The sequence below is a fragment of the Helicoverpa zea genome, chromosome 3 (genome assembly GCF_022581195.2).
Source record: "Helicoverpa zea isolate HzStark_Cry1AcR chromosome 3, ilHelZeax1.1, whole genome shotgun sequence".
NCBI lineage: Eukaryota > Metazoa > Arthropoda > Insecta > Lepidoptera > Noctuidae > Helicoverpa > Helicoverpa zea.
In genome coordinates this window covers 8325591-8352513 of record NC_061454.1, presented here as the reverse complement: position 1 = coordinate 8352513, position 26923 = coordinate 8325591, and the positions used below count along the sequence as shown (strand labels likewise).

The 26923-nt window shown below is 39.3% G+C and overlaps 1 protein-coding gene across 5 annotated transcripts in view; it reads right to left on the bottom strand.

The window, feature by feature from the left end:
- Positions 1-22227, bottom strand: part of LOC124645630 (neural-cadherin) — a 259856-nt gene extending 237629 nt beyond the window's left edge. For all 5 annotated transcript variants that reach the window (XR_006986257.1, XM_047185444.1, XM_047185443.1 and 2 more), the window contains exons 1-2: positions 22141-22227; positions 19052-20385 (exon numbers count right to left, since the gene is read on the bottom strand). Coding sequence is in view for 4 of the 5 variants with exons in the window: in XM_047185444.1 (XP_047041400.1) it covers positions 19052-20342 (1291 nt within the window). In the remaining variant the exon portion in view is untranslated. The remainder of the gene's footprint in view (positions 1-19051; positions 20386-22140) is intronic.
- Positions 22228-26923: the final 4696 nt, after the last annotated feature.

Below are 26923 nucleotides of genomic sequence, written 5' to 3'. Positions count from 1 at the left end.
GTCTATACTGTAGAACTTATAGTTTATGCATTTTATGATTGCACTCATAAATGTAAATCGATAGTAAACATCGGCGTTGTGAAACTCAGGTAGAGGTACTAAGTTGATTCTATCAGTATACGGACGAATAGAGCGTAACAATCCAATCTCGCTGGAGATCTAGGGCAACTAAAAATTACTAGCCTAATTCTTTTCGGTCACAACGTGGGTGTCGGCCCGCGTACATAAATCGCAAGGCATCGTTCAGACCAAACGTATTGTCGGCCGCTGACTGTGAGCGCGCGTTACGCAGTTTATTGCTTTTCCATATATATTGAAATTGTCGTTCACACCGAACCGACTATACGCTATTACGTCGTCTGTTGTCGCTGACTCTCAGTGGCCGATTATTTTACTACGCGACTATGCACGGCGGACGCGGATTGGCTACGCGGACGCAGTTGCCGAATAGCGCCGCTCCGCCGCGCCCGCACCGCCGCGCGCCTCGGCCGCAATACACTCGAGAAACAAACTTCAATGAGGACAGACGTGACACGTGACACCTCGCGATGTTCGACACCGAAAAGTTTATTGCAGAAGTACATTCTAGAGAAAGTATTTGGAATGCGAATTCAGAAGAATTTAGTGATAGAAACTTACGAAGATGCGCTTGGGAAGACATAGCATCTGTTATGTATGAAGATTGGGGGGTTCAAATACTGAGCTCTTTTATGTGTAGAATAGTCAGCCGCTCAGCGTACGCATCTAGTGTGAACCTACACGAGCCTATTCTTTTGTTCACACATGTAGCGCATCGTACGCTATAGCTTATTGTCGGCTTGGTGAGTACGGGCAGGCCTCTGTCACTCGACGTACTTGCGCGCGATAAATGCCTACCGCTCGCTGGGTTACCGGTAGCCCCACGCGGCACAGGGCTTTCGACAGCCGCTCGCAACGCGCGCGTTTTATGTTTATTATTTTTATTTGTGAACATGACGACCTCTGGCCAGTTATGTGCTCTGCTTGGTTGCAGATCAAGTAAAAGAAAAAATATAAAGCTTACGTTTTTCCATTTACCTATAGATGTAGACAGGTCAGTTATTGTTAATTTTTTATTTGGTTTTTAAAATTATCTAATAAACTGAAGAACTATTTTGATTTGTGTAGGTGTATATGTGATTATTGTAGGAAAATATAAAGGTTTCCTATTATATATGTATAGGCATTTAGAAATATTTTATACCTATGTATGAATATACATAGGTTTCTATTTTTTAAAGTAAAAATACTTCTTTGTCATTTTAAAAATAAACAACTTACTTTAGATACTTAAATTATAGATACTTATACCTTACACTTATACATGCAATGATTACCGAGTTTTGTAGCTAAAAACATTTTGAGTATAAGTAGGTGTAGTTCTCGTCCAACTAAATGGTGGCTTGGAACATTGCATATATCGCTGCGCAGAAACCAATTTTGGGTACCTAAGTAGGTATGTATCAGCGGTCAGCGGTGTTGTGCCAGGGGTAATAGGTAAGTATAGGATACTTGCGTGTTCTGTGCTCGAAAAGTAGTTGGGCACCTCCATTGATTTGGGGAGTCAGTTACAAATAAGCGTAACTTTGCTTCCCTATTTAATTGTAAGAGGCAACCCTACGCTCGCTGTCGGCACGGTCGCGGTCACTGAACTGTGCGCTATCGCATTGAAATAACAATCGAGCGCTGGAGCTTTTAAGGTTCATTTTCTAACGCAGCTATGAATTTGTAGGTAGTCGGGGAACTTGTAGGTGCTTATAACAGTAGGTATGCACTTTTTTGTATGGAGTGATTTATCTGTTACGTAGTAACTATTATATAATCTGTGGTACGGGTACTGCAGATTGAGTCGACGTTCACACTGGGGCAGACAGTGAGTATACTCACAGTCAGCGGCGGACAATACGTTTGGTGTGAACAATCCCTTAAATTGATCTGGTCCAATTCCTCCACACACATCCACATTTGCTTGAGGATATTGTAACTTTAACATAATTATTATAAAATGTAACAGGATTAATAATGCACCCATAAACTCAGTCAATGATTCATCAAAGACTAAAAGAATGCAGACAGTCCATACATTTTCTGCTAAGAATATGAGTAATGAATTGTACCTAAATGAAGATTAAAACAAATCGTGACTCCCATAAGAATTAATCAATTTAACTCACTCCGGAGTATTTGCAGAATGGTCATAAACACTGGCGCCCTGATTATTAATAAAAGTAACCGTCACATCGTTACATAAATTAAGCTATTTATAATAGCAGTTATCGTGTCTTCAGCCCAATGAACAATATCTAAATATACAGTGTTTATTTGTTAAGGCATTGTGAAAGCCACTCAATGGCACCTTACCGACGTTATGGTTATCTAATACAGTTTGCCAAGGCATCTTGTGCTATTGTTCGCAACTTGATACAGAACTTCTAAGTTTCCGACCGCCACCCTTCCTCAGTGTCATTCATGTTTAATTATCTATAGCGTAAATGTACACTCAGTACACGTATATCCTTTCTGCAGCTTCAACTACGTCGAACGAACTTATACTTAAGAGAAAATTACATCTGGGATAACTTTTTCTTAACGCGAGAGCACAGTGTAGAATCCTTTTGGATGAACGCTAGGTACGCAGTTAATAAATAAGACGTGAATATAAAAGGAAGCTGTTGAAATCTTTTTTTTTTTTTATTTCAAGTTCTTTTCTAAAGTTCTCTCGGCTGTGAGTTGCTTTGTTTTCATTTGTAAAATTGTAATCCATTGTTTCGTGTTTTTATTTTTTTACTGTATAAGTACTAAAATATGACTCAGATATTTAGAAACAAGGACTTAATTTTCTTTGATCTTCCGCTTAACATTTGTAATTAAAATTATAATAAACATTTTGTCATATCAACCTCATGCTTTATCCAAAAGATAATTTATCCCATTCATGAATATGAATAACCTGTAGACACAGGTGCAATCCAACTTCTTCATTGAAGTTATTTACATATAGCGAGCTCGAGGTGCGAACTATCTAACTTGTATTTATGTAGCTAAGATACAAATCTTCTTGATGTATTAATACAAATTCTGAATAACGGCTAAATTATGTTCTGATGCAACTAAGAGACACAGCAGTACGTAACGTAGTGGTACACGAATGTATGTCATAAAAGTAGGAGCAACATTTTAAGATTCACAGATAGATCATCTTAGCTACAATTTACAATTAAATGCCCTCACGATATAGGTCTTAATTCTGAACAAAGCGTAGTGGCGAGCTATCACCGCTCCTGATCGCCTGGGCGGTCACGATTTTACTATTGTGGGAACTAAACAACATCGGGCCTAATACGTCACGAAAATACGTTTCTTTTACTGGGACCATTCATGACTCGGTTTGAGAATTAAGTGCTCTACAAGAAGAATCCGCTGTCTTCATTACTAAGACGTGACTTAGGATCAATTTTCAGATGGCAAACAATTTATCTAGAATTCATTGACGAATCCCCATCTCCCAGTAGTGCGTTTAACGCTAAATTTGCGAGGTGTAAATCACCACAACAGTTAATATCGATCGCTTCCATGTGACCACACCGTTACACACGCCCGGCCGCGCATGGTAATTGAGCCGCTCACTTCCTTCCGGAGACCTGCCCGCTCTGATGACCATTCATACGCACAAAACGGGAATTTAGAAACAAACTGTTTTTTGTATACTTTGCAATGTAAGTTGTGCAGTACTTTTAGGTACTGTTTGAGAATTATACATCACTTATATCTACGATTTTTTGTGTCATGGTACTTAGAGGAAAATATGCTTTAAGATAAATTAATCTCACAAACACGAGTTCAGTACAGAGCGAAGTACAGTCAGTACATAGATAACTAAATAAAAATAAGAAATAAGTGTGACGTCACAAGTATATTAGGGTTGTGGGCATGCCTATTGTATCCACTACGGTAGATCCGCGATTGGATCGATCGACCTACGGCTATGTAGTAATTTCGTCAAAGCCTCATTTGTATTCACGGTATTTCCATTAGAATTAGTCTTATTATGGGGCGTGAAGCATATTGGAGGACCAAATTAGTACGGGATTGATTACATTTCATGCGTAAACAACCTTATTTATGTTCAGGGAAAAGCTGTAACACTCTATAAACATTTTTATAAACAAATTCCATTAGCATTTTTAATAAACAATGATGAATTCTGGCAGCTATGTATGTGGTACTCATACAAAAAACTGTAGCTACTCTCTCGCACAGTTTAATTAATGACAATCATCATTTGACGAAAAACTTTTCGTTCTATTTATAAACTTACAAACTGTCTTTGTGCTGACAAAACTTTGTTCATTTAGATTGACAATTTAGGATTCCAAATTGTGATCGAAGGTTGTGTATCAGTATTCAGGAGGGGCTTGTTGACTCGTATCTGAAGCCAAGCGGAATTAACCGAGATCGTTTAAACGTTGCTGCAAGCTGCAAAAGCTTAGTCGACGATCAAAATAGTAACAGTTAGACTGTGTCGCAGTTTGGTGTGGCTTAAACAAGCTATGTGAAGGTGTTTCTGCGTGTCTGTCTCAATCGATTTATGCCAATGTTTGCTAGTCTGAGACAGTGGGATACTGTATTTATGGGCTTAAGTTTTGTTATTTGCATTTCCATATAACACGCTTGTCTTGCTAAATCTGTTGGTTAATTTAGTTTGTACCTACTTTACGTTGGGTTCAATACTCTACTCTCAATGTTAGTTAAACGATGAATTTGTTTGATTTACAAATCCGACAGTATTTTGCAGTTTCTGACTATTTTTCAGAAGTTTTTACGCTAGAATCAAGTTCAACAACCTTAATAGCTCATAAATGCATAATAACCACGTCCAATCTGAGGGCACGGCAGTGCCCCAGCCAAGACTCGAGCAAAATGGGCACGGCCGTACCATCTTTTCTCGAAGCGTTTCGCGGCTATTTCAGCCCCCTGTATCTTCCATGTGAACAAAGCTAGGAGTTTAGGTTTTCGATGACCAAGAGTAAGTATTAGAACAAGCTCAGTCTCAAAATTACAAGACATTTGAATAAATAGTTTACGAATTATGAGCCATCAAAGTTACACCATTTTGTCACTGACTCACTCACTGACCGATCATCAAAAGTCTAAGGTACTTCTAGCAAACTTAGAACCTTCAAATTTGGCACCAAGATAGGTTATTAGCTACATATAAAGGGAAAATTATAAAAACCTTAAAACTTAATAAAAAAATAGGAAACAAATTTATATTTGCGGTTTTTCAAGAACATAGTGTATGAATTTTGACTGCATTAATAACTTTGTTATTTATTTATGTACAAAATATTACTATTTGTCTTATTGTTACGTAGTACAATATACCACTTTTGTTATTATGCATTAAATATACATACATATGAATAAAAAAGCTAGGTTAAAATGAAATGAATAATGATAAAATCTTTCATATTATTGCAGTGCGATAAATACTGCATGCTCGCTCGATAGATGGCGTTGTCCTGGTCTAAATCGCGCTATGGTTTCGTTTCATAGCTAAGTATAAGTAGTACTTAAAAAAAAAAAAACAAATAATTTAATGTGATAGCGCCATCTACCTCTGAAATAACTCTCTTTTATTCTAAAAGGTATTCGATTAAAAAATTCGTCAATTTCGATTTTTTTAGTTTATTTTAAAAAAAATTGTTAACGTGCTACTTTAGGTGTACATATTTAGTTTGTTATATATTTAGAGAAGAAAGAGACCTACAAAAAATAAATTAGATCCCACCAAAAACATTAAATGTAAAAAAAAGCCAATCCTCTACGCAATTCCTCCACCGTAAAAAGTTTTGAGATCGCATAGAAGCCAAGTCCTGTTCAACTTTATTTGTAATAATAAATCAATATTTTGTGACTATATCAATAGTTTTTTTCACATTACAATAATATTGTCTTGGCCATGAGCAAGCACAAGTTAAAAGTCGCTCCTTGAAATAATGTGTAAATACCATTGAATTGATGAATTCTATATGGACATGATTTTACGATTGGACTGATTATGGACTGATTGGAATTTGAGATCACCATGGACTAAACATGCGCCATAGTACATGTGCAGTTCATTGATGTTGGATGATACTGACTGTCATGTTTGACTTTCACCTCTCCAAGATATGCTGTATTATATTTGTAGTTTATTGTGCTCATGGCCAAGTCAATATTATTGTAAAGTGAACGAAACTATTGATATAGTCACAAAATATTGATTTATTATTACAAATAAAGTTGAACAGGACTTGGCTTCTATGCGATCTCAAAACTTTTTACGGTGGAGGAATTGCGTAGAGGATTGGCTTTTTTTTACATTTAATGTTTTTGGTGGGATTACTCTATTCGCGTTGTGCTACGCCATTTTGCATTCCATCGACAATATTAATTTGTTATGGACTATGCTTATTCAGCGCGTCTATAGTTAGTTGAATCTTTATGTCATATCGTCGTAGAAAAGTGGTGTCGGGTTGTAGCAATTGTTCTTGTGTCTATATGTGCCGCCAGCCGCCCGCCCCGATCGATGTCTGACCCCGTGCTATGTCGTTCTCACATTTTGCACCGCCTCTTTTGACGGGTCACAGGACACTTGGCTGGTTCCGTAAATCAAAGATATTGTTTTTCTTTTGCAAACTGGTCATAAATAAACTCGCCGGTAATAATAAATCACGGGAAGATGTCTACATTTAAAACAATTTACTACTTCTCTGATTTGACATAAGTGAACTAAGAACACTGAACTCAGATGATGTGACAAAAAAGTTGGAGTAAAACATCTTCACACTGTGTACATTTCCATATTGAAGCAATCATAGACACACAATTCAATTTATTCAAGTTCCATATCCGCTTCTCGCCCACTGACGCAGCCGCTTATCCATCTACACCATGTCTTCTTAGAAAAAATAAACGAAAGCTCATTGCTCGATGAATTCGTAATAGGCTTGTGCTCTCACGGTATTGTTCGAGAGGATAATGTACAAGGGACAAAGCCGATATGGGAGTTTTTGTCCTAAGCCTCAATGCCCGCCCAATATGTTGTTTAAAATTTGAATAAGTAAAAAAAGTTGAAATGTGATGGTGACATTACACATTTTTTCAATGCGTAACTACACTTATACCTATATTTTTTTCCAAGTATAAGTGTATACAGTTTTTAAAAATATTTGTTTTCAATGCAAAATTCATATCTTTTTGATGCCTCAAATGACTGTTACGTTTGACAGTTATTGAAAAAAATATTCTGAATAAAATACGTCCGCAATAAAAATGGGTAAATTATAACGTAACAGCCTAACATAAATCTAAATTCATAAAATATTGTTATACATGTGTACCAAAAACATTGCGCCTAATATTGCCTACGTGTCGGTTCTGTTTATTCAACGGGCTGACTAATCTATGAGCGTAAGCGCGCACGTGTGATGCGGAGAGTGCGCGGCATGGCGCGCGGCCGCTCGCATTGTTTGGAATTTCATACAATATGGGGCGTAAATATTTCGACAAATCTTCTAAAAGGGAGCGCCTATAAAAGAACAAGAACCGATATCCGTTGTGCGTTCGATACAAGAGCAAATTGATTATGTTATATCAACAATTCCACATGAATGGGTGAGTAGGTACCTAGTGACTAATGAGTAACTGAGTAAGTAGGATACCCGAGTACTTACGAACATTTATAGTAACGATTCATATTTATTATTTACTTAGTATTTCGCGGTAGGTAAACCATTATAAAAAAATACAATAAATAAGATAATAACATACCTGTATAATTTTCTACTTCTTAGAAGTATCTAACTAAATATAACAGAGTATAAAACAAAGGCGATCACAGACCCGCCAATGTGGTGTTTGTTCATTACTCATTGAAATCTGCGGGTGCAGTGACGCAGCAGGGGCGGGCCGGGCGGGCCGCTCTTTGCCGCTGGTGCGACAAAACGCAGCGCAATAAAAACCCGTCGAGGGCGTCTCACACGTGCATCCGTTCGCCAGTCGCCACTGTGCGAAGTTATTTATAATAATGCACCGAGCCACCGAACTGCGACCTTCGATGCATGCCGGAGATTAGCTTAAACTTGAAAAGCTGCGGGGTTTTGTTGCAGATTTTAGCATTGCTGTAATATTTAGAGCCATAAATTGCGTTTGCATTGGCTAGAAGATTAGCCACTTAATTCACTCAAAATATCATCGGTGTAAAGATAGGTAGGTACGTACAATATTTTCCACCGGCTTTTTATAGTTATTAGATGAGCCAGTTTTTTTATGTTATTATCTCCGCAGATGGTTCCTTAAGTGATTAGTGATACCACAGTTTCTAGAAGAGCTGAACTGTGACCTTTATAAGCAAAAGCTTAAAGCTATTTTTTATAGTCGGAGTCTTCTAGTTTCCGATAATACAAAACTCTCAGAGAAATTGTATTATGTAATCCCCACCTTTAATTGTTTTATTTTAAGTATCCACGATTTAATCTGCACACCCTTAGTAATTATTCAGTAGTAAGTACCGAAGTACGTACTCAAATTCATTACGGACGATAATAACTTCCTAAGTAAAGCTTGAACAGTGAAGGAAATTAAAAACGTGATGAAGAGCACATTATACTGCTCGGTAGTCTACATTTTCTTGTACCGAATGACGCTCAGATGTACCAACGTAACCTAGATTTACTTAAATCAATCAAATTCAAATAGATTTGAGAGGTGACTAATATTGAACCTAATGTTTAAAACGAGTTACTTACATATTTTCTAATTGTCACATACTTAATCATCAATTCTTCAACAGCGCGCTGTGAAGCACGTGTTAGTTAGAAGCGTGACCAAACGACCTAACGCCCGGCGAGCTTCGATCTAATGACCAAACGTGTCGACTTATTAAAAATCATCTTCATTTAAGCTTATAAGATAAACATTTTTTATTTACACGCCGCCGGCGACCCGGCTTAATTATGATATCAAAAGTTGCATCGTCATCTTTTTCTAACGCGTGTAAGGGTGGTATCTCCCTCTCGCTCCAAACGCAGGATGAGCTCGGCCCACATTGCATCGCCAGCATTGACGATTAAACACGTTTCTATGCGCGGTCTCGTATTTTTATGTAACGGCCATAGAATACCAGATCCTCAGAGAACAACAGAGCACTAAACGCGCTCGCTTGCATTACAACTCGACGCTATCATAAGCCGTGAGAGTGGAACGGGATGATGCGGCAAAACATCTTTCCATCCGAGATTTATAAATCTAAAAGATGATATAATTATACCTGTACAAATCGGATTTCTAAATAATATAGACGAAGTGTCAGCGGTCTATTAGCAGGCACGGTAACGTTCGGAATGCACGTGATGATGCTGCGTCTACAATATCTTCAAAGGTTCGGTTCAGTGAAGGGCGTGAGAACGTCGGTCGGGTTCGTAAGCCGCGTGCACGCAAATGAAGTGCAATTTCGCCTGAGGGATTGCAGCTAAGATGCTCGCGAACACGGAGTGGCTGGCGATGACTCGGTGCGGAGCTCCGGTCACGAATTGCATTGTTGCAGATAATTTCATTAGGTGCTCTATTGCGCCCCCAGATACTCTCCAAAGTAATGCTGACTTCAATGGATATAAAGCGAAACCTGTTCAGTTTTATCTAAGACACTGAACAATGTACGCTCTTGTACTCTTGAACAATTGCCAGTAGTTTTCTCCTGTTAAACTTAATACTGTTTCAATTTAACCCAATTAATCAACACTTGCAACGCTGCGGCTGTAATAAAAGGGAATAGGAGGAAGTTTTTCACTGTTTGCAATTTAATGTTTTACTGTAAAGTCGAATTAGAAAGCGTTATACTCCAATGTTACAATTAAAAATTGAAACCATCGCTAACATTATCTCCGAGAGCGCCATCGATTGAGAACATCTCCGTAACGTGTCGGGTTAAAAGGTCGTGAAGGCTACATTTATTATTCCTTTCCTATCATTTATTTGACTACAAACAATTTTCTTTAGGTACCTTTCCAAACAATATCTTCTAAGGATTTATGGGACTAAACATAGCAAAAAAATAGATATGATATGAACATGAACACATATACATCAAAAATAAGGAAAATCTACAATCCTTATTTGTCTTGTTCTGCGTTGCGCACTAGTTTGGTTTGAAGTACTGTGGGAACCAATTCTCTTGACCAGTAGTTAAGGTTCTTGTCTTTTCTAGTGGAGCCACTTAGCGCGCTCCTTGAATTTTTCCTACGAAGCCTCAAGAAAAAAGGATTTATGTTATGAAAGGTCTTATATTTAATTATTTCTAATATTTCCTTGCGCTTTGCGGAACTTAAAACAAGACTATGTACTTCTGCTATAAGTTTCGTAATCTGAGAGTTTCGCGGTTGCTTGTAAGTAGGCGATGTGATGGGCTATTAACCTGTCACAGCTTATTCACAACCGCGATCGACACTAACGCACCCAGAGAATATGAGGGCATGAAGATAAGGACGTAATAAGCAATAAATATTAACGATTTTAACATTCGATATCGTAAACCAATACTAGAAATATATAATGAAGTATCCATGCTGGTAACAGTAGGTGTCAGGACCCCTGCGGATTCTAAATTTCGATCGCGTGTTAGAATAATATTTCGGAATGCACTTTAACAGATGAAATAGTGAAGCTTAACATAATATAAATAAATCAAATGTCTTCAGATCGATCGCTTGCTTTTAAATTTGATTCGAAAGACCTGAGCGGTGCATGGCGTATCTACATAACCAAAACAAATTTTAGAATGTTCGTAACGTTTCGTGACGACCGTAGCCCGTGTCGAAACTAGAACCTCACACCAAGTTAGCAATTGAGGTTTATTATAAGCGGCTACGAAACAGCCAAATAGTATGTGCACGACGGCAGCGGAAACCCGTTAATTTAAATCATCAGCCGCGACTCGCGAATCAGCACAAGCGTTGAGCGAGGTAATGAAATGTTGAACGAAGTCAACATTCGGTAAAAGTATGATTGCACCAATTAAGCGGCCAGCCGACCCAAAAACATCGTGAGCAGACATGTCACACTCTACACAATTAGTCAAGAGTTTTATGTCGTACAAATGCAAATTAAAAGGGGAAACGTGTTCCTAAATCATGCAAGATGATGAATGGACCATTTCGACCCATAATATGGTTTTTCTTAGAACATACATGGTAAGATTGTTATCTAACAGTCTGTGATAGCCGCTACTTAAATGTTTGGAATTTTCCAGCAATTAATCCTACCTAGGTTCAATTATTATTTTTTTACTTTTACAGAATTTTCCACAAGTTTTAATGGAGTATAGGATTACTAACAGTGAAAATTACAACCTAGACATTTATTTTAATCTTTTAGAGTAGAGGCATGATGTGGCTTGTGAAAGAATTTCAATGCGATTAGCGGCTTTACTAACATATTAAGATTAAAATGATAGTAATTAACCGTGGACATTTGTACGAACGGATAGCGGTTATTATTTTTACTCGGAACCATGCAAGAAGCGAATAGCCGGTAGAGAATTCTCACGACTGTTTCCGTCAGTAATTATCATTTTACACATTTATGTGTTAGCTGTTTACAAGCTGGGTGGACAAACTGGCGTAATTTAATCCATTTTATGGATCGTCGGTGATACGAGGGTCAGTACCGCGCTATGCCCCTCGCGATATTTCCCATGGGTGTCAAGGCGTCTGCTGATAATTGCACCCAGATCCCTGAGGTGCTGTAAATCTTAATAAAGCCACCGAACGTAGACCCCAATCTGCCGTCTATCCTTAATAAATTACACGCGCGCTCGAATACCTTCCCAGACTGTGGAATAACACAACGTCTATCGTTAAACTATGGAATCTATGAATCACTTTAACCTACTTAGTTATTTGTTGAACTGCTAAAATATTAACAACATTTTATAAAGAAAAACCGATATTTAGATAAACTATCTGATGCCAACTAGTATTGTTGTTGCAACAAATTTATTTTTGTGAGAAACCAAGATAGTGGCCTAATTATGTGGTAGAAACAAAGCGCCTGGCGTGATATAATAAAGATCCCCATATGGCCAGCGCTGGCTATTATTAGAAGCAACTGCAGTGTGTATCGGTCGTTCTGTTTAAGGCAGCCGGTGAACCCTGTGAACCTGCGCCACACCTCTGCCCGAGAGGTGTCTATTTGACGCTCACTTGATACCAAACCACACAGATGTGACAACTTACGGATAACTTTTATGTCGACCGCATTAAAAACCACAGCCCTGTCGCCTCGACGAACAAACATTCATATAAGTACCCACTCGAGCGTCTAACAGTATGTTTTGGTAAATGAATGTGTTTTTATTGAACGTGTCACATTAGCGTCAAACTTGTATTTTGATACGGTTTAATTTTGTTTGGTTTAACATGCTTTCACCTTAATTTGTGCAAACGTCCTCAGTGCTGTTTCAAGTGCCAAGTCATTTGTTCTGGTAAACAATAAAACGTAGCTATTGTAGAAACTAGCAGTTGTGCAGCCCCATGTACGAGTATGTTCGCACATAAACTTGTCCGTATGTAACATAGTATTGGAACGTTCAGTTCAAGTTGAAAGCGTCTTGCATGGCCACCCCATTCTTAGTAGGGGGGTGAACTTTAAGCCGTCTGGTACAAACTGTGAATGTCAATCGTGGATGTGTTTGGAGAGGTCTCGAGAGCGGCCATTGCGAAACCGAACAATGCGGAATGAAGTGCATGCACGACCGCATTGCATGAGGCTCGCAGTGCGATACTCGCGCGTCGCACCTCCTGCCACACCCCGATAGCTCACAGCTTCATACTTATATAACCGAAGTGTGTTTTATAAGCACAAATAAAACTTTCTAACAAGCTCTTTTAGCTGCAGGCGTACCGAGCGTGTTGTGTACTAAACTAACTTCGCACGGTGGCAAAATATGTTAACAAATAACGTTTGCACCATCATGAAAAACATACAGCTAGATATTAAAATATACACATAACGACAGATCAACATCTAATTAAATAAGTTATTTTAAATGCTACAATAGGTAAAGTCTGCTGAGTAGGTAAGACAAAATTTTTGAAACTAAATAAATGACGCACCTTAAATACTCAGTAAAATAACTTTATTTAAGAACATTTTTCATTAAGCGGGGAGAATAACAACGCAAAATATCCACTCTAAATCATCTTCAATCAGATAAAGAAAAGATAAAGCTTCCACAAACAGAAACCCAGCTCAGCCAAATAAGAGGCTAAACACACATTCCTGGTATGACATTTGAAGGTGCCGAGGTCATGTGAACAGTCATAGAGTCGTAGTAATAAGCACAGCCATCGTACGTTGTAAAATGACACGCCTGTTAATGCCTTTATACTCGCGTGTTATCCAACGCACCACGACGTATTCGTACAATTGATAGCCGAACATCACACACTGCGGTTCGATTGACGGAGATCTATTGCAACATTAATCAACTATAATCGTTAGTTGAGAGAGCATCCAACACCAAAATTCTACGTGTTGGTAACCTCTGATTTACGAGCACGGTTACATTAAATCGATATCACGAGACAAATTTGACGTCGCTTCACTCGAAGGACAAATTAGGGGTCGTTTAGTGATAAGATTAGAAGGTCTGTATAAGGTCGTACTGTTTCATTTTCACAGACAGATTGACAGCCTGTGAGATTTGTAGCTTTGTAATAAAATAACGAATTCAAAACGGGAATTTATTTGTGTGCTTACAAATTGTGATAATCTGGCATTGGTTGAGCGTGTAAACGCATCGCGGTCAGGTGCCGTTTAGGTAGACGAGCAAATGACCGCAATCAAATCACAATCAGAGTGAAAGCCTATAAATGGGCAGGTCGAGATCGCAGCTCGCAGCGCACCCGCACCGACGCGTCTGCTGTTTACCAATGCGTTAGACGTAATTAAAGGAGAGATGTGTGCGCATCACTTACGATCACGACTCGCCGAACACGCTGCAACGATAACTACCTCCCGGGGCGTACCTACATCTAACAGCTTTTGATGTGTTACGTCAATCTGCTGTACCTGCTCTGCTTATAAAACATGATAGTTTCTTAAACAAATAAACAATAAAAAATAACAAATATTCGCTAATCGATAAGCAATTGAATTTACGTATTTACACTTCAGTACCTACTAAGTATTTACCAAAGATTCTATAGTTAGGTACTATGAATAGAACCCAGACTCTTGTTAAACTATACGCCTCTCAACCGAAGAGCTCTGGTTTCTAACAACAACAAATATATGGAACCCCAGAAATAATCAGGGTCGACCACAGAGTCCACAATACACAATAACTGAGACGTATTTTGATTAAAATAAATGAGAGGGGTGAGCAAATTTTATTAACGGCTCACAGATTTACCCAGAGGCCTAGACCCTTCACAAGAAAAATAATATTACCCAACGAACACTCCATAATTATTTTTGTTTAAATATTATGTGTGTATTAATAAAGTTACAGCTTTTAAAAAGAAACACTAAAAGTGTTCAATGGAATAAAAAAAGAAATCTTTTCACATGACCTCAGTCAACGTTTTCATTGTTCTAATTAAAGCTATTAGCTCTTATTAACAGTTCAGATGCATCCTTATAAAGGGAATGTGAAAAGCAAAAAGATCGGAGAGCAGATGTGGTGATCATGGCTTTGGGGTCGGCCATAGGAAGTGCGCATACGTAATTGCGGCGAGTGGACACAATGAGGGGAATTGGCCAGTAATGGCCAGTGCGATTGTTGTGCGAGCGACGCCCGCACCCATCCCCATTGATTGAATGACGACTGAATTTAACAAACAACACGCCACAAACGATCCGTAAACGATCCGTACGACTCACATATATTCTTTTTGCTATTCATGCAATGACGAATGTCAAAATATAACTCTTAATTCAATTCAATCTCAGTTACTTTGCACCGATCGGTTCAAACCCCATCCGAGCGAACATGCTTGACGTTACAACATACGAAATGCAATTTTCAATATGTACTGAAATATACACTCAATTAGGGAAGTGTCATACCGTTGTCTTATCTTTTCCTCTGACACGTAATATTCGTAACGAATAATCTGTAACTGACTAGGCCGGACTAAATCATCTCTCGGCCAGACCCCTGTCCGGATGTGCCAATTTCTAACCGACGACGGCGCGCCTGACGTACGTCACACCACCTATCGTATTCAATAATATCGATTCGACTTGACACACTATTGCAGGTACACCTACAGCTCCAACTCGATATCCGGTGTACTCGATGCCTGCAACTATACTCGGAAAACTAAATTTCAAAGCAGCTCTTAGAAGTGAATCTTCTTTGAAGGGACTGGAGACCAGTGACACGTAAGTATTTGATATACTATTTCATTTGAGATTTAGATATGTCAACTTTTTAATTCATTCCAATATGTACTACTTACAGAAACTAACGCCATTATATCAAACGATTAAACGATATATAGGTACTTACCTTCCTACTAATTCAGGTCATGTCAAAATAACAAATTGAGTTGATAACATCTTACTTTTGGAAATCGAAGACCATCCAGAAACAATAACCAATAACTATAAAGAATTTACTTAAGACCTCAATAAACAAGTTTGTACAAACAAAATAAATAACTACATTGTAGTTTGGAAATACGCCATCATCGCGTCCAATCGAAATGAATTACAACAAATAATAAAGTGAGTGACCGACAGCGCCAACAAACCGTTTGATACACCATGCTTTTATGAAGTAACAATTGGAGCAAAAACAAAAAATGTGAATAAAGGTTTAGTTTTCGTGGAATTTTGTGTAGCCGAGTGGTAAAATGATGATTTGAAATCATACTACGTGAACGAGTTTCTGAATGTCGATTAAATAAATAATGAATATTATAAAAATGCGAGTTGGTTGTCACGCTGCATCTTGATAATTGATAACTCTTGGGACTGAACGTTCCTTCTTCGTTGCATTGCGCCATCCTTCTTGCAGGATTAAAATGCCACCCCGGCTCCCGGCGCACCTGTGCGGCCGACCCGTTTTATTGCTTGAAAAATATACCACCGATTTACAACACCCATATAAAACAACTCTTGCCATATTTAACATATTGGGGCAAATTTTATGGAACATGAATATTTTTAAAAAACAAACATCGCTTTTTTAACCACGATTTTTCGCAAAATCAACGCATAGTTCCTGAGGCAGGTAAAACAAAAGAGGGCCTTAACAACACTTTCAAGTGTTTGTAGGTATATTGGTGTTCAAAGGAAAGCATTGCTGTTGGAGGAGAGAAGAGAATTAATTTGCCAATAGAGCACGCTTTTCTGTAGACAAAGGTGCTTTGACGAGGCTCCCTCGAGTACTTCGTCACGAACCGACTTGTGGTGTGAGCGTTGAGCGAAACTGTTTCATCGACGCCTGCTTAGAGTTAGTTTAATGTGGTGCTTCAAATATAATTGATTCATCAACTAAAACTACACACCGAACAAAAAAGCTACGATAAAGGGATAATGTTCTGTAATTGGTTCAACTTGAAGGGTGTATTCTCATAGGTAAGAAATCCTGCATGCTCACTATTATATAATTGAAACAACTATCCTCACAATAATGATAATGATTAGATTCCTGGGTCTCGGGGTGACTCGGCGCCCGAGGCTCGGGTGGCCCACCCACCATGGAGCTGCACCGCCGTTGTAATTAAACAAAACCTATACCGGTTTATTTTGATAATGTATACGATAACACCCAACTGGACCATGTTTTACAAAATCAGACAATGATTTGCAATAATGTTAAAATGATCCATTAATAACTATTGTATTATGTAATTAAAAAAAATATATTCTGGTTGTACTATCATTTGTTATTCCTGATATAGGTACATGTAGATAATAAACAGCCTTACTTATAAAATCTCTAATCACCTTCTAAGCAACATTTTAACTAATCACTACTTAAAGTCTTAAGTAGTGATTAAATGTTTGTTAAGACAGGCTTAAGCAAAGTTTATAAGTAAGAATTTTCTTAAACAGCCCTTAAGTATTACTTATATTTAATTCACGTTTATAAGTAGGGCTGAAAATTGATACCACCATTAATTTGGACAGCATTTTTAATTCAAAAAGATTTTAAATCTATTAAAATTGGTGGATATTGCTCATATTTAAATTAATTACTAATGGCAAAAAATACATATACTTGGATAAGAAGTGTGGTTAAATAAAGTGATACTCTTACTTTCTATGCCACTACAATTCACAAATGTGCTCTAATTTAAAACCAAAATGGGTTTGTAGTGAAGATTCCACATCTACGGTAATTGTCACGAATTACGATGCGTGCAATCGGAAGGCTTGAAGCGGAGCGGCCGGGCCGTGCGACAGGTCCCCGATTATCCACGCATTGAGTACGGTGGCTGCCTTGGTCACAATGCAACCTGCTACCATTCCACCTGACAGCCATTGTACCTAATGGGCATTCCACGCGCTCCAGCCACTCGTGCCATCGCTAATTTACGAAGGATGAAGCGTCACTTATTTTTAGATTCGAGATTAGATTCTCTGGAATGACCGAGGTCCTATTCTAGTGTTCTTCGATAAGAAAGCGAATGCGACATTTCTAGTTTGTGACAGCTGATATTGAAATGTGAACACACTCGTAGAACAGAGCACAAATTAATTTATAATGAATACTAGGAATTTTCGGAATAGTTTATTTAATTAAAAGATACTTTCATTTGAGTGAATTGAAACCGAATTCGATGTTCGTTCGACGTCACACTTTATTTACTTTTAACATCCCAGGCAACATGTGTAACGCAATAAAATGAACAATACAAAATCCTCACTGTATTCCTTCACGTGAAAACTGACACAATTTTAAATCATGAAAAATAATAATGTACTGACAATAATCGTAAAAATAATAATTAGGAAAGTGATTATCAAATTTTAATGCGAAATAGGAACAAATAAAATTAGGGTATTTAGTTCCTAAGGCTAGACACGTTCTAATTCCGAAAGAGTACCTAAACGATTAGCTAGTCGTGATGGGAGCGTCGGAGGCTTCCGTGCGTATTCGTGACCGGGCTGGACCACGGGACCTGACCACGACGTCATGCTCCAGTGCGCCATTCGATCCGACAGGTGCATGCCGCACGTATACACCATATTTACTACATTAACACTTTTTCATAAAAACGGTCGGCTCCAACTTGTCTCGTAATGCTCTGTCATCTAAGCAAAAATGCAGTGTGTCATCCTGACTTACGGCTCACTTTCTTTAGTAATATTCTTTATTGTATTGCCAAGACGCGCAGTATGTAACTTTATAATAATATATTCGCAAAGAGATAGGTAACTTGAAATGAATCAAACTTTTTCATAGGATTCAGTTAAATAACAAGTAATTAAACATTGCCATTAGCAGCGAAAATGAAATTAACACAATTTTAAAGCCGGCATCATCAGTCGACCGTGTAAAGCATCACATCCTGGAGACCCGCATCCACCCTAACCCATTCTTTCCCTATCATTATCTCAATTTGCCCTTGATAGAGACATTGAGGAGATGGATGGATGAATAAAAAATGGAACGACTCGGACGAAAAAATATTAAATTGCGTTACACCTTTTCTTTTTGGAGGCGATTAGATTGCTTTGAGATTTGTCCAATACTTTAGGACCATGAGCTTTTTGTATGATTCAAGAAGCCATCTTTCGTTATTAGGTTTGTTTTACTGTATTTTGTAAAAGTGCAGGACGCATATTTATTTAGACAAAATTTATTTTATCAGACTAAAGATTTCTGTAGCCTGTCGAGGCCTTGAACGATCCTAGAAAATTACGCACGTATTTTCAACAGATTTAAAGTACAAAGAGAATATTTAGCGTTTTGAGACACGTAGCGACTTATTTATGTAAGAGCAGTTTTTCTTTTCATCTATGGACTTACCTCCATTTCCGGCGTTGGTGATGGTCACCCAGAAGTCAATGGTCTTCTCTGGTCCCAATTCCTCATAGTCCCACTTCTTTTTAACTTTCACTACACCACTTGGTTCAACGGTAACCCACGGATTTTCGTCCCGAATTTTAAATGTCTCGCGATCAGTCTCTTTTTCTAACGTGAAAACAGCACGACCTTCTACTTCACCATCGGCTTCCGTAAATTCAATCCTTTTCGTCGGCCTAACAGCCCTTGTAACGCGACGTTTCTCACGATGAAGAACTGGTAAATCTCTTTGATCTCTAACAATGAACTCCAAGAAGACTCGTGCAGGTCGACTCTTTCGTTGTGGAAAGCCAGTATCATGTGCAATCACTTTTAACTCAGCTTCATGGCCATCAGGCTCGCCTGCCAATATTAACTCTCCTGTCTGAGGTACTATGACAGCCAAGTTACTAGGTGTTTGCAAAGAATAGTACACTCGATCTCCATCAGCATCGTATGCCTGGACTTGTCCAATGTTTGAGAATCTCTGCCAGCGTGCTGTGCCATTTGGACCATTCTCGTCAGCAGTTCCATTTACAGCAAAATAATAGATGTCTTGGTCAAAACGCGGCTCATGATCATTTTCGTTAGCCACGTCTATTCGAACAGCGAGATTGGCTTTATTCGCTCCGTGAATGTCTGTAGCTTGAATGACAATTTCATACAAATTCTTTTCTTCAGCATCTAAAGGTTTAGTAGCGATCATTTCCACGTCGCCATCCGTTACAACAGACTTTACCTCCGGATTCGTTTCGGTTTTTCCTTTCTGCCTTAAAGAAAATATTGAATCTTCGTTTCCTTTAATGATTTTATAAGCTATTGGACCTACATCCATTAGGGCCATAGCTCTTATAGGTTGTAGATCAACAACAGTACCCGGTGGCGCGTTTTCTGAAATTTCTCCTATTAACCCGTTAGTCGCGGTGAAATGTAACATTCGCCGGCGATCCATTACTAGAAGATGAATGGCATGAGCGGAACTACTGTAAGGAGTTTGCTCAAGAATGGCCAGATTTACGGGTTGATCGAGTAGTGGCGTTAAATCTGCGGTGGTCATGAGTAGGCCGTCATCAAGGAGAGTGAAGTACGGTGCAAACTCTGGATCTAAAAGTGTGTATCTTGAATGATTGCCTATGAAGTGTCTGACGGCGTGGCCGGGGCGCACGTCGTGCGGCAGCAAGGTGAGCGCGCGCGCTTGCAGCACGAGGCTGAGCACGCAGAGCAGCGCGCCTCCCGCCAGCACGGTGCGCGCCATAGCTCTCTCGGGGATATCGATCAACTATCCCGACATGTCACACCTACAACAAACATTTAATTTACTAAGTAGGTATAGTTACCGGCACGGATGTTGAGCTCTCGGCGGAAGAGTGGGGATCGCTTTGCGCACTGTAGACATAAGGCAATAAACCAATAAATCGCTTCTGCGCAGGTGAAGGTCAATATTCGTGCCGATAACTATACCTACATCTTAGGTATACAAAAAATGTTAAAACATAAAATCTTATAAGTATTGTTTGTTACCTAATCTTATGTAAACGATAGTCCTTAACTATGCAATGACTTCTGTAAAGTAGCTAATAGAAATCGGTAGGTGCCAAAGTAGCATCAGTTTTTGACCTGATTAATATCTGATTAATTAATATGCACGGTTTTTTTTGTAAGAGACGTCCACGTTTTGTACGAACCAACAACACATCATCATTTAAACATAGTTATGGTAGGAAACGTTTACCTTCCATGAAAATGCATTAGGATAATACTCTGCACTTGCACTTTGAAAGGCTGGTTTGTACTACAAATTACAGATTTGAGCCCATTATACGATAATATCGAGTGATGCAATAATAGGGGTCGATCACGTTGCGTTTAGTGTCCAAATTTTAGTGTTATTCACTTAAAATCTAAAATAAATACCTTTGGGTGGTAATTTTGGTTGCATAGCTCGTTTAAAAGATACCTAAGTACAGATTACTTTATAGTGACCTAAGTACGTACATAACTTCCCACAAACGCGTAAATAGGTACCTACTTCATGCATAACCACGTGATCTCCAAGACTTTCAACAGTTTTAAGGTTTACCTAAAAGCTGTTTCTTATACGGTCTTTTTAACCCACACGTCATGAAATAGGTAGGTAACTAGACTTGAAATAATTTAATCAACGTTGTAGGTATTATTCAATTCTTGGTATCATTCGGTTTGTTTGATCGATATCAAGGTGGTTTAGGGTTCATCTAGATATAGGTATATATTTATTTAACAATACCTCACGTGCTGAAATCTATTCATGAATCTTTAAGTAATCGTTTTTCAATGCCTCGTTCGTCAATAACTAGAATATTGGGCAGATTTATGTGAAACGCTACTGAAAGGAATGACTGAATGATATGACAATGTATTGTTAGTGTAGCGGGCTAGCGCATGCCGTACGCGACGGTACTAAGACGTCGCGAACGGCCGGCGGCGGCGGCGGGCGGCATCGACGTAGGGCGGCGAGCAGCGAGCGGCGAGGCGGGGCGCACACATGCGGAGCTTTATTTAGGCGGCGGGTGAACGCCGGCGTCTCGCGACCCGCCGCCGCCGCCGATCAATACCCTCACTGCGCCGTCGCGCGACGCTCACCGAGCGAATCTCAACTCTACACGCGCTCCCGTTCACGATACACCATCAAAAATTCACACACTCATTTTACTGAATAAAAGCACCCGTTATTTCCACGAAACTTCACAAATCTCCAAACGATACATGAAAAGAACCACTGAAAACATCACATCAATGCACTATTCGAATTCTAATGATAAATACGCAGGTATAGTAATGTATTTGGATCGACCGCATTTTGTAGATTTCAGAAGGCACTGCACAGTTTAATTAATTACAATCAATGCATTTATACTTCTTATCAGAAACAAACCTAACGTAATTCGTAAACATGTGGTTTAAATGTAAACAATTTAATAAATACCATAAATATGAATTATATCACTCTCGATTCACAATAATACTTATGCTAATTAATATATTCGTTTTATTTTATTATATAAAATACGTACTTTATGAAAAACGCAAGATTTGTATCGATATCGTAGCGTTTGACAGATGCGCGCCGCTGAACGTAACACAGACCGAGCGCAACGATGTCGAAATGCGACTGGCTGATGGCGGAGCGCGGCGCGCGCGCGTATCGAGCGCCCTCCGCCCGACCCCCGCCACCCTCACTTCTACAACCCCTGATTGTCCCGCCCGGCGGCTACTGAAGCTTTTTGGTTCTTAGCTTTTACCCCTCCGCAGCTCCGCGTGCCTCGCTGCTACGAGCATTGCTGCATGCACTAACGCAGTTAATTCCACTTCAATTATTATGATTATTTGTGTACAAAATAGTTCAGAACTATTTTGTTTTAGATTAGGTACTAAGCCATGTTTTTTAACATTACCAATTTTGTTTTAGGGAATCGCTTCAGATTCGTAAATTGAACGTCCTTTTTAACTTTGATCTGCCCTTTTCTCTAATTAGAAAATTGAATTTTAATGAGTAGATACTCAAGTACTTTAGAAGTCAGGAAAAATACCTACACAACTGTATCAGTAGAAACGTACAAACAAATAATTAGGCACATAAATAACTTAGATCATGTTGATTTATTGCCAAATAAATAAGGTAGGTACCTCCCCATTTAATATTTTTAACTGAAAGCTACTTTAGTGGCGCTTAGTACTTTTTGTGATGGGGAAATAATGCTAAAATTGCAACAGATCACGTGACCGACCGATTCGAAAAAGTGAGGCTGCGGTTCCACTAAGGCGGAGCGGAGCAGAGCGGAGACGAGTTGTGCCGCGATTCGCCAATCACATGGCTTGAAATATACCTACTCTTCTTCACTGCAATTCAAAGGAGCATCGCCGCAGAGGAATGTAATCATTAAAAATATTAGGAAAACCATGGGAAAACATTAGACTCCCTCTCTCGGAGCGAGGTAGTGCGAAGCGGACGGCTCACTCTCGCCTCTTTACTGTTGAAGGAGTTCCAACATATCATACTGTGAAAAATCTGTGTTTATTCTTACCTAAGTATATGAAATTAATGTATTTTTATGTTCTTGACTTGTCTTTCCAAAAATGGCGTCATTAAATAAAACATGCGATGCGAATAGGCAAAGCACCTCCGCTTCAGTGGAAACACCTACATCTTTTCACAGGTCAGCCCCGCTCCGCTAGGTATCTATATTCAAGTTTTCACTTCTGCCACCACTCCCGGAGTCGGAGTGCAACCCGTTGTTTTTTTTTTATAAGTAGGTAGGTACATTGTCTATCGTGGATCTAGCTAGCTAGATGTGTCATCTCGTACTTTCAAATTAATATTGTGAGAAGAGAAAATAACTTGAAGAGAAACAAAAGATCTTGCATCAGACGACGGGAACTTGTGGGAAGTGTGGGACTAAAAGTACCATATAATATCCCTAGACATCCCATAACCAGTGCCGGCTTTAACTCTACTAGCGCCCTGGGCGAGATTTCTACGGGCGGCGCCCCCAACTGCAATTCAAACCCATACGAAAAACAGAGACATATGTAGTTACCGATTGCGCGAGCGAAGCGAGCGCGAATTTTTTTTTTATAGTTAACAAGTCAAAGGAAAAATTACCTAACCCAATCGTACATAAGTTATTGCTGGTTGGTGAATGCAAAACACGGGAACACAGGTTCTGATTGCGCGAGCGAAGCGAGCGCGACATTTTTTGTTATCTTTTAGGCTTGAGTGGGAAGCTGAAGTAGCTACGCTGAATCGGTTATTGCTAAATCTCTATGACATTCATGCACCAGTTAAGTTGGTGAGAGTTAAGCGTCCGCCAGCTCCATGGATGTCGAGAGGAGTACCCGAGTATGTATGGCGATGAGACGGAGAAATCGTGCCTTTCGCAGGTTTAAAAAGGATCGGTCAGAGGAGAATTGGGTCTGTTCAAATCAGCAAGAAATCGTTGTAACCAGATGATACGTAATGCTAAACGTCTAGCTCCGCAGCCGATATCTGGAAGTTCCCTGGCTCACTTGGTATCGGTAAGTCACGTAAGTCAGAGTTGCCTAATACGATTGGTTTAGATGAGATCAATTGCCATTTCTCTACCACTTTTAGTTTGGATCGTCAAACCACTCGTCAGACGGTAAACCTTATTGCCAGCCTTCCACATCCTTGCACTGATATCTTTAATTTTTCTCCGGTGTCTGGGGGTGATATCAAAAAGATCATCCTTTCGATAAAGTCCAAGGCTGTGGGCTATGACGATATCAGTCGTAGTATGGTCATCCCGACCCTTGAGTATATACTCCCATCCATCACTGATATAATTAACTACTCCTTATACTCGGGTCAATTCCCTTCCTTGTGGCGTTATGCTTTTACGTCCGTCCCCTTCCCAAAATTGCAAATCCATCCCTCCCCACCCATTTTAGACCAATTTCAATCCTTCCTTTCCTTTCTAAAGTGCTGGAGGCCTGCGTCCATAAGCAACTGTCGAGCTTCATCCACTTATACAACCTTATTAGCCCGTTGGAATCTGGGTTCAGGCCAGGACACAGTACTGCTTCGGCACTCCTCAAAGTGACTGGTGACATTAGGGAAGGGATTCAGGACACCAAAGTTACAGCTTTGGTCCTTATTGATTTCTCTAATGCCTTTAATGCCGTCAGTCATGATATCCTAGAATCCATCCTTTCCCATCTTATGATTTCACCCAAGGCTCTGGAATGGTTCTCGTCTTATCTTCGTGGGCGCCAGCAAGCTGTTCGTGTTGATGAGACATTGTCTAATTGGCGTGATCTAGTGGCTGGTGTCCCACAAGGCGGTATTCTTTCTCCATTATTATTTTCTATCTTTATAAACTTCATAACTCCTAACCTTCAGTGTGCGTATCATTTGTATGCCGACGATCTTCTGCTTTTCACTCAGGCTCGGCCTGAGGATTTGCATATAGCCATTGACAAACTGAATGTAGATTTGTCAGTTATTAATCGATGGTCTAACCAATTCGGGGTGTCAGTAAATCCTTCCAAGTGTCAAGCCATAGTCGTGGGTAGTCCTCGTATGGTAAGTAAGGTGGATATTACGAACTGTCGTCCGATTATCCTAAACGATGTTGTTGTTCCGCTTAGCCTTAATGTGAAGAACCTGGGTCTTTATTTGGACAGTACGCTTAGTTGGCAAACTCAGGTCGCTAGTGTGAGTAAGCGTGTAATTGGAACCTTACGTCATCTAAATCGGTTAAAAAACTTTTTGCCGCCGAAAACCAAAGCAATGCTTGTGCAGTCCCTAATATTTCCTATTATTGACTATGGTGACGTGTGTTACTACGACCTCAATGCGGACTTGCTCAACAAACTTGATCGGCTCATCAACAACTGCATAAGATTCGTCTTCAACCTGCGGAAGTACGATCATGTTTCTGAGTATAGGACGCAATTGAAATGGATGTCCATTCGTCAGAGAAGATCGATGCGTGCCTTGACGACCCTTTACTCTTTACTTAACTCTCCTACTCCCCCCTCGTATCTAATTCCTCATTTTCAATACCGTTGCTCCGGTCATTCCAAAAATCTCCGCTCTTCTCACAATCTTCTTCTTCACTGTCCTTCTCATACCTCTGACACTATCCACTCTTCTTTTCACATTCAAGCTATTCTTCTGTGGAATGCGCTGCCCTCAGAAACCAGGAAGTCACCCAGCAAACAATCTTTTAAAAGTGCTGTGCGGAAGTACTTGCTTAAGAAATCGTTGGCAGAATCATCATCACAATAATTTATTGATATATTATATGTATATATGTATGTATGTATTTATTGCTATTTGTATTAATATTGATGTATTTAATTAGTATTTAGTGTTTTATTCATTATTAAGTTTTCGTTTTATTGGCTATAATGCACCTACCATGTTTTTCTCTGCATCACCCTAAGGTTGACTGGAAAGAATGCCTATGGCGTTAAGTCCACCTATGTGATATTTTTTGTTGCACAAAGTTTAAATAAATAAATAAAGTTTAAATAAATAAACTCAAAACAAAAATTACTTAAAATGTAGCCCAAACGTAGATAACTCTTTGTGGGTGTTGGCGCCTATGAATTAAAATTTTGGGACTTAAAGTAGTACCATAAATAGAAACTAGAAGTTACTTTCTTATTAATAAAAGGACGCTACCTTTTTGCTAGGGTAGACAAAAAAATAACAACAACTATAAAGTGAAGCAAGCCCGAAAAAGCTTTTTTGAGATTTGGATCACTAAAAGTCCTTAACATATATAATAAAAGGCGACTGTGAAGTTAACAAGCCGCGAGCGAAGGGAGCGCGAATTTTATTGAGTATTGTGACATTAAATTAAAAGTAGCTATACCTATGTGAAAAAAAATGTAAGTGTAAAGTAAAGAAACTGCGAGCGAAGCGAGCGCGAAAATTGTTGAGTTTTGGGACATAAAAGTAGTGTATCTAACGCGCCCGGCATTGTATGACAATACATTAATTTAATTGAAATTTCTTGGTCCAGGAGCGTACCGCGGCGCCCCTGAGCCCATGGCGCCCGGGTTATTCGCACACCCTGCACCATAGGTTAAGGCGGCCCTGATGCTATCCATACATTTGGATACAGTTCTTGTAAGCTGCGATCTTTGATGAAATTTAAAACAAAAATAGGAGTAAAATTCTGATCAAGGATTGGTTGGGGGCGCCTGCGGCGCCCCTTATGTCCGGCGCACTGGGCCGTCGCCCAACCGCGCCCTAAAGCCGCTACTGCCCATAACCAACCTGTATCATACTCCAGCAACTAGAACCAATATAGGAGTAAACTCGCC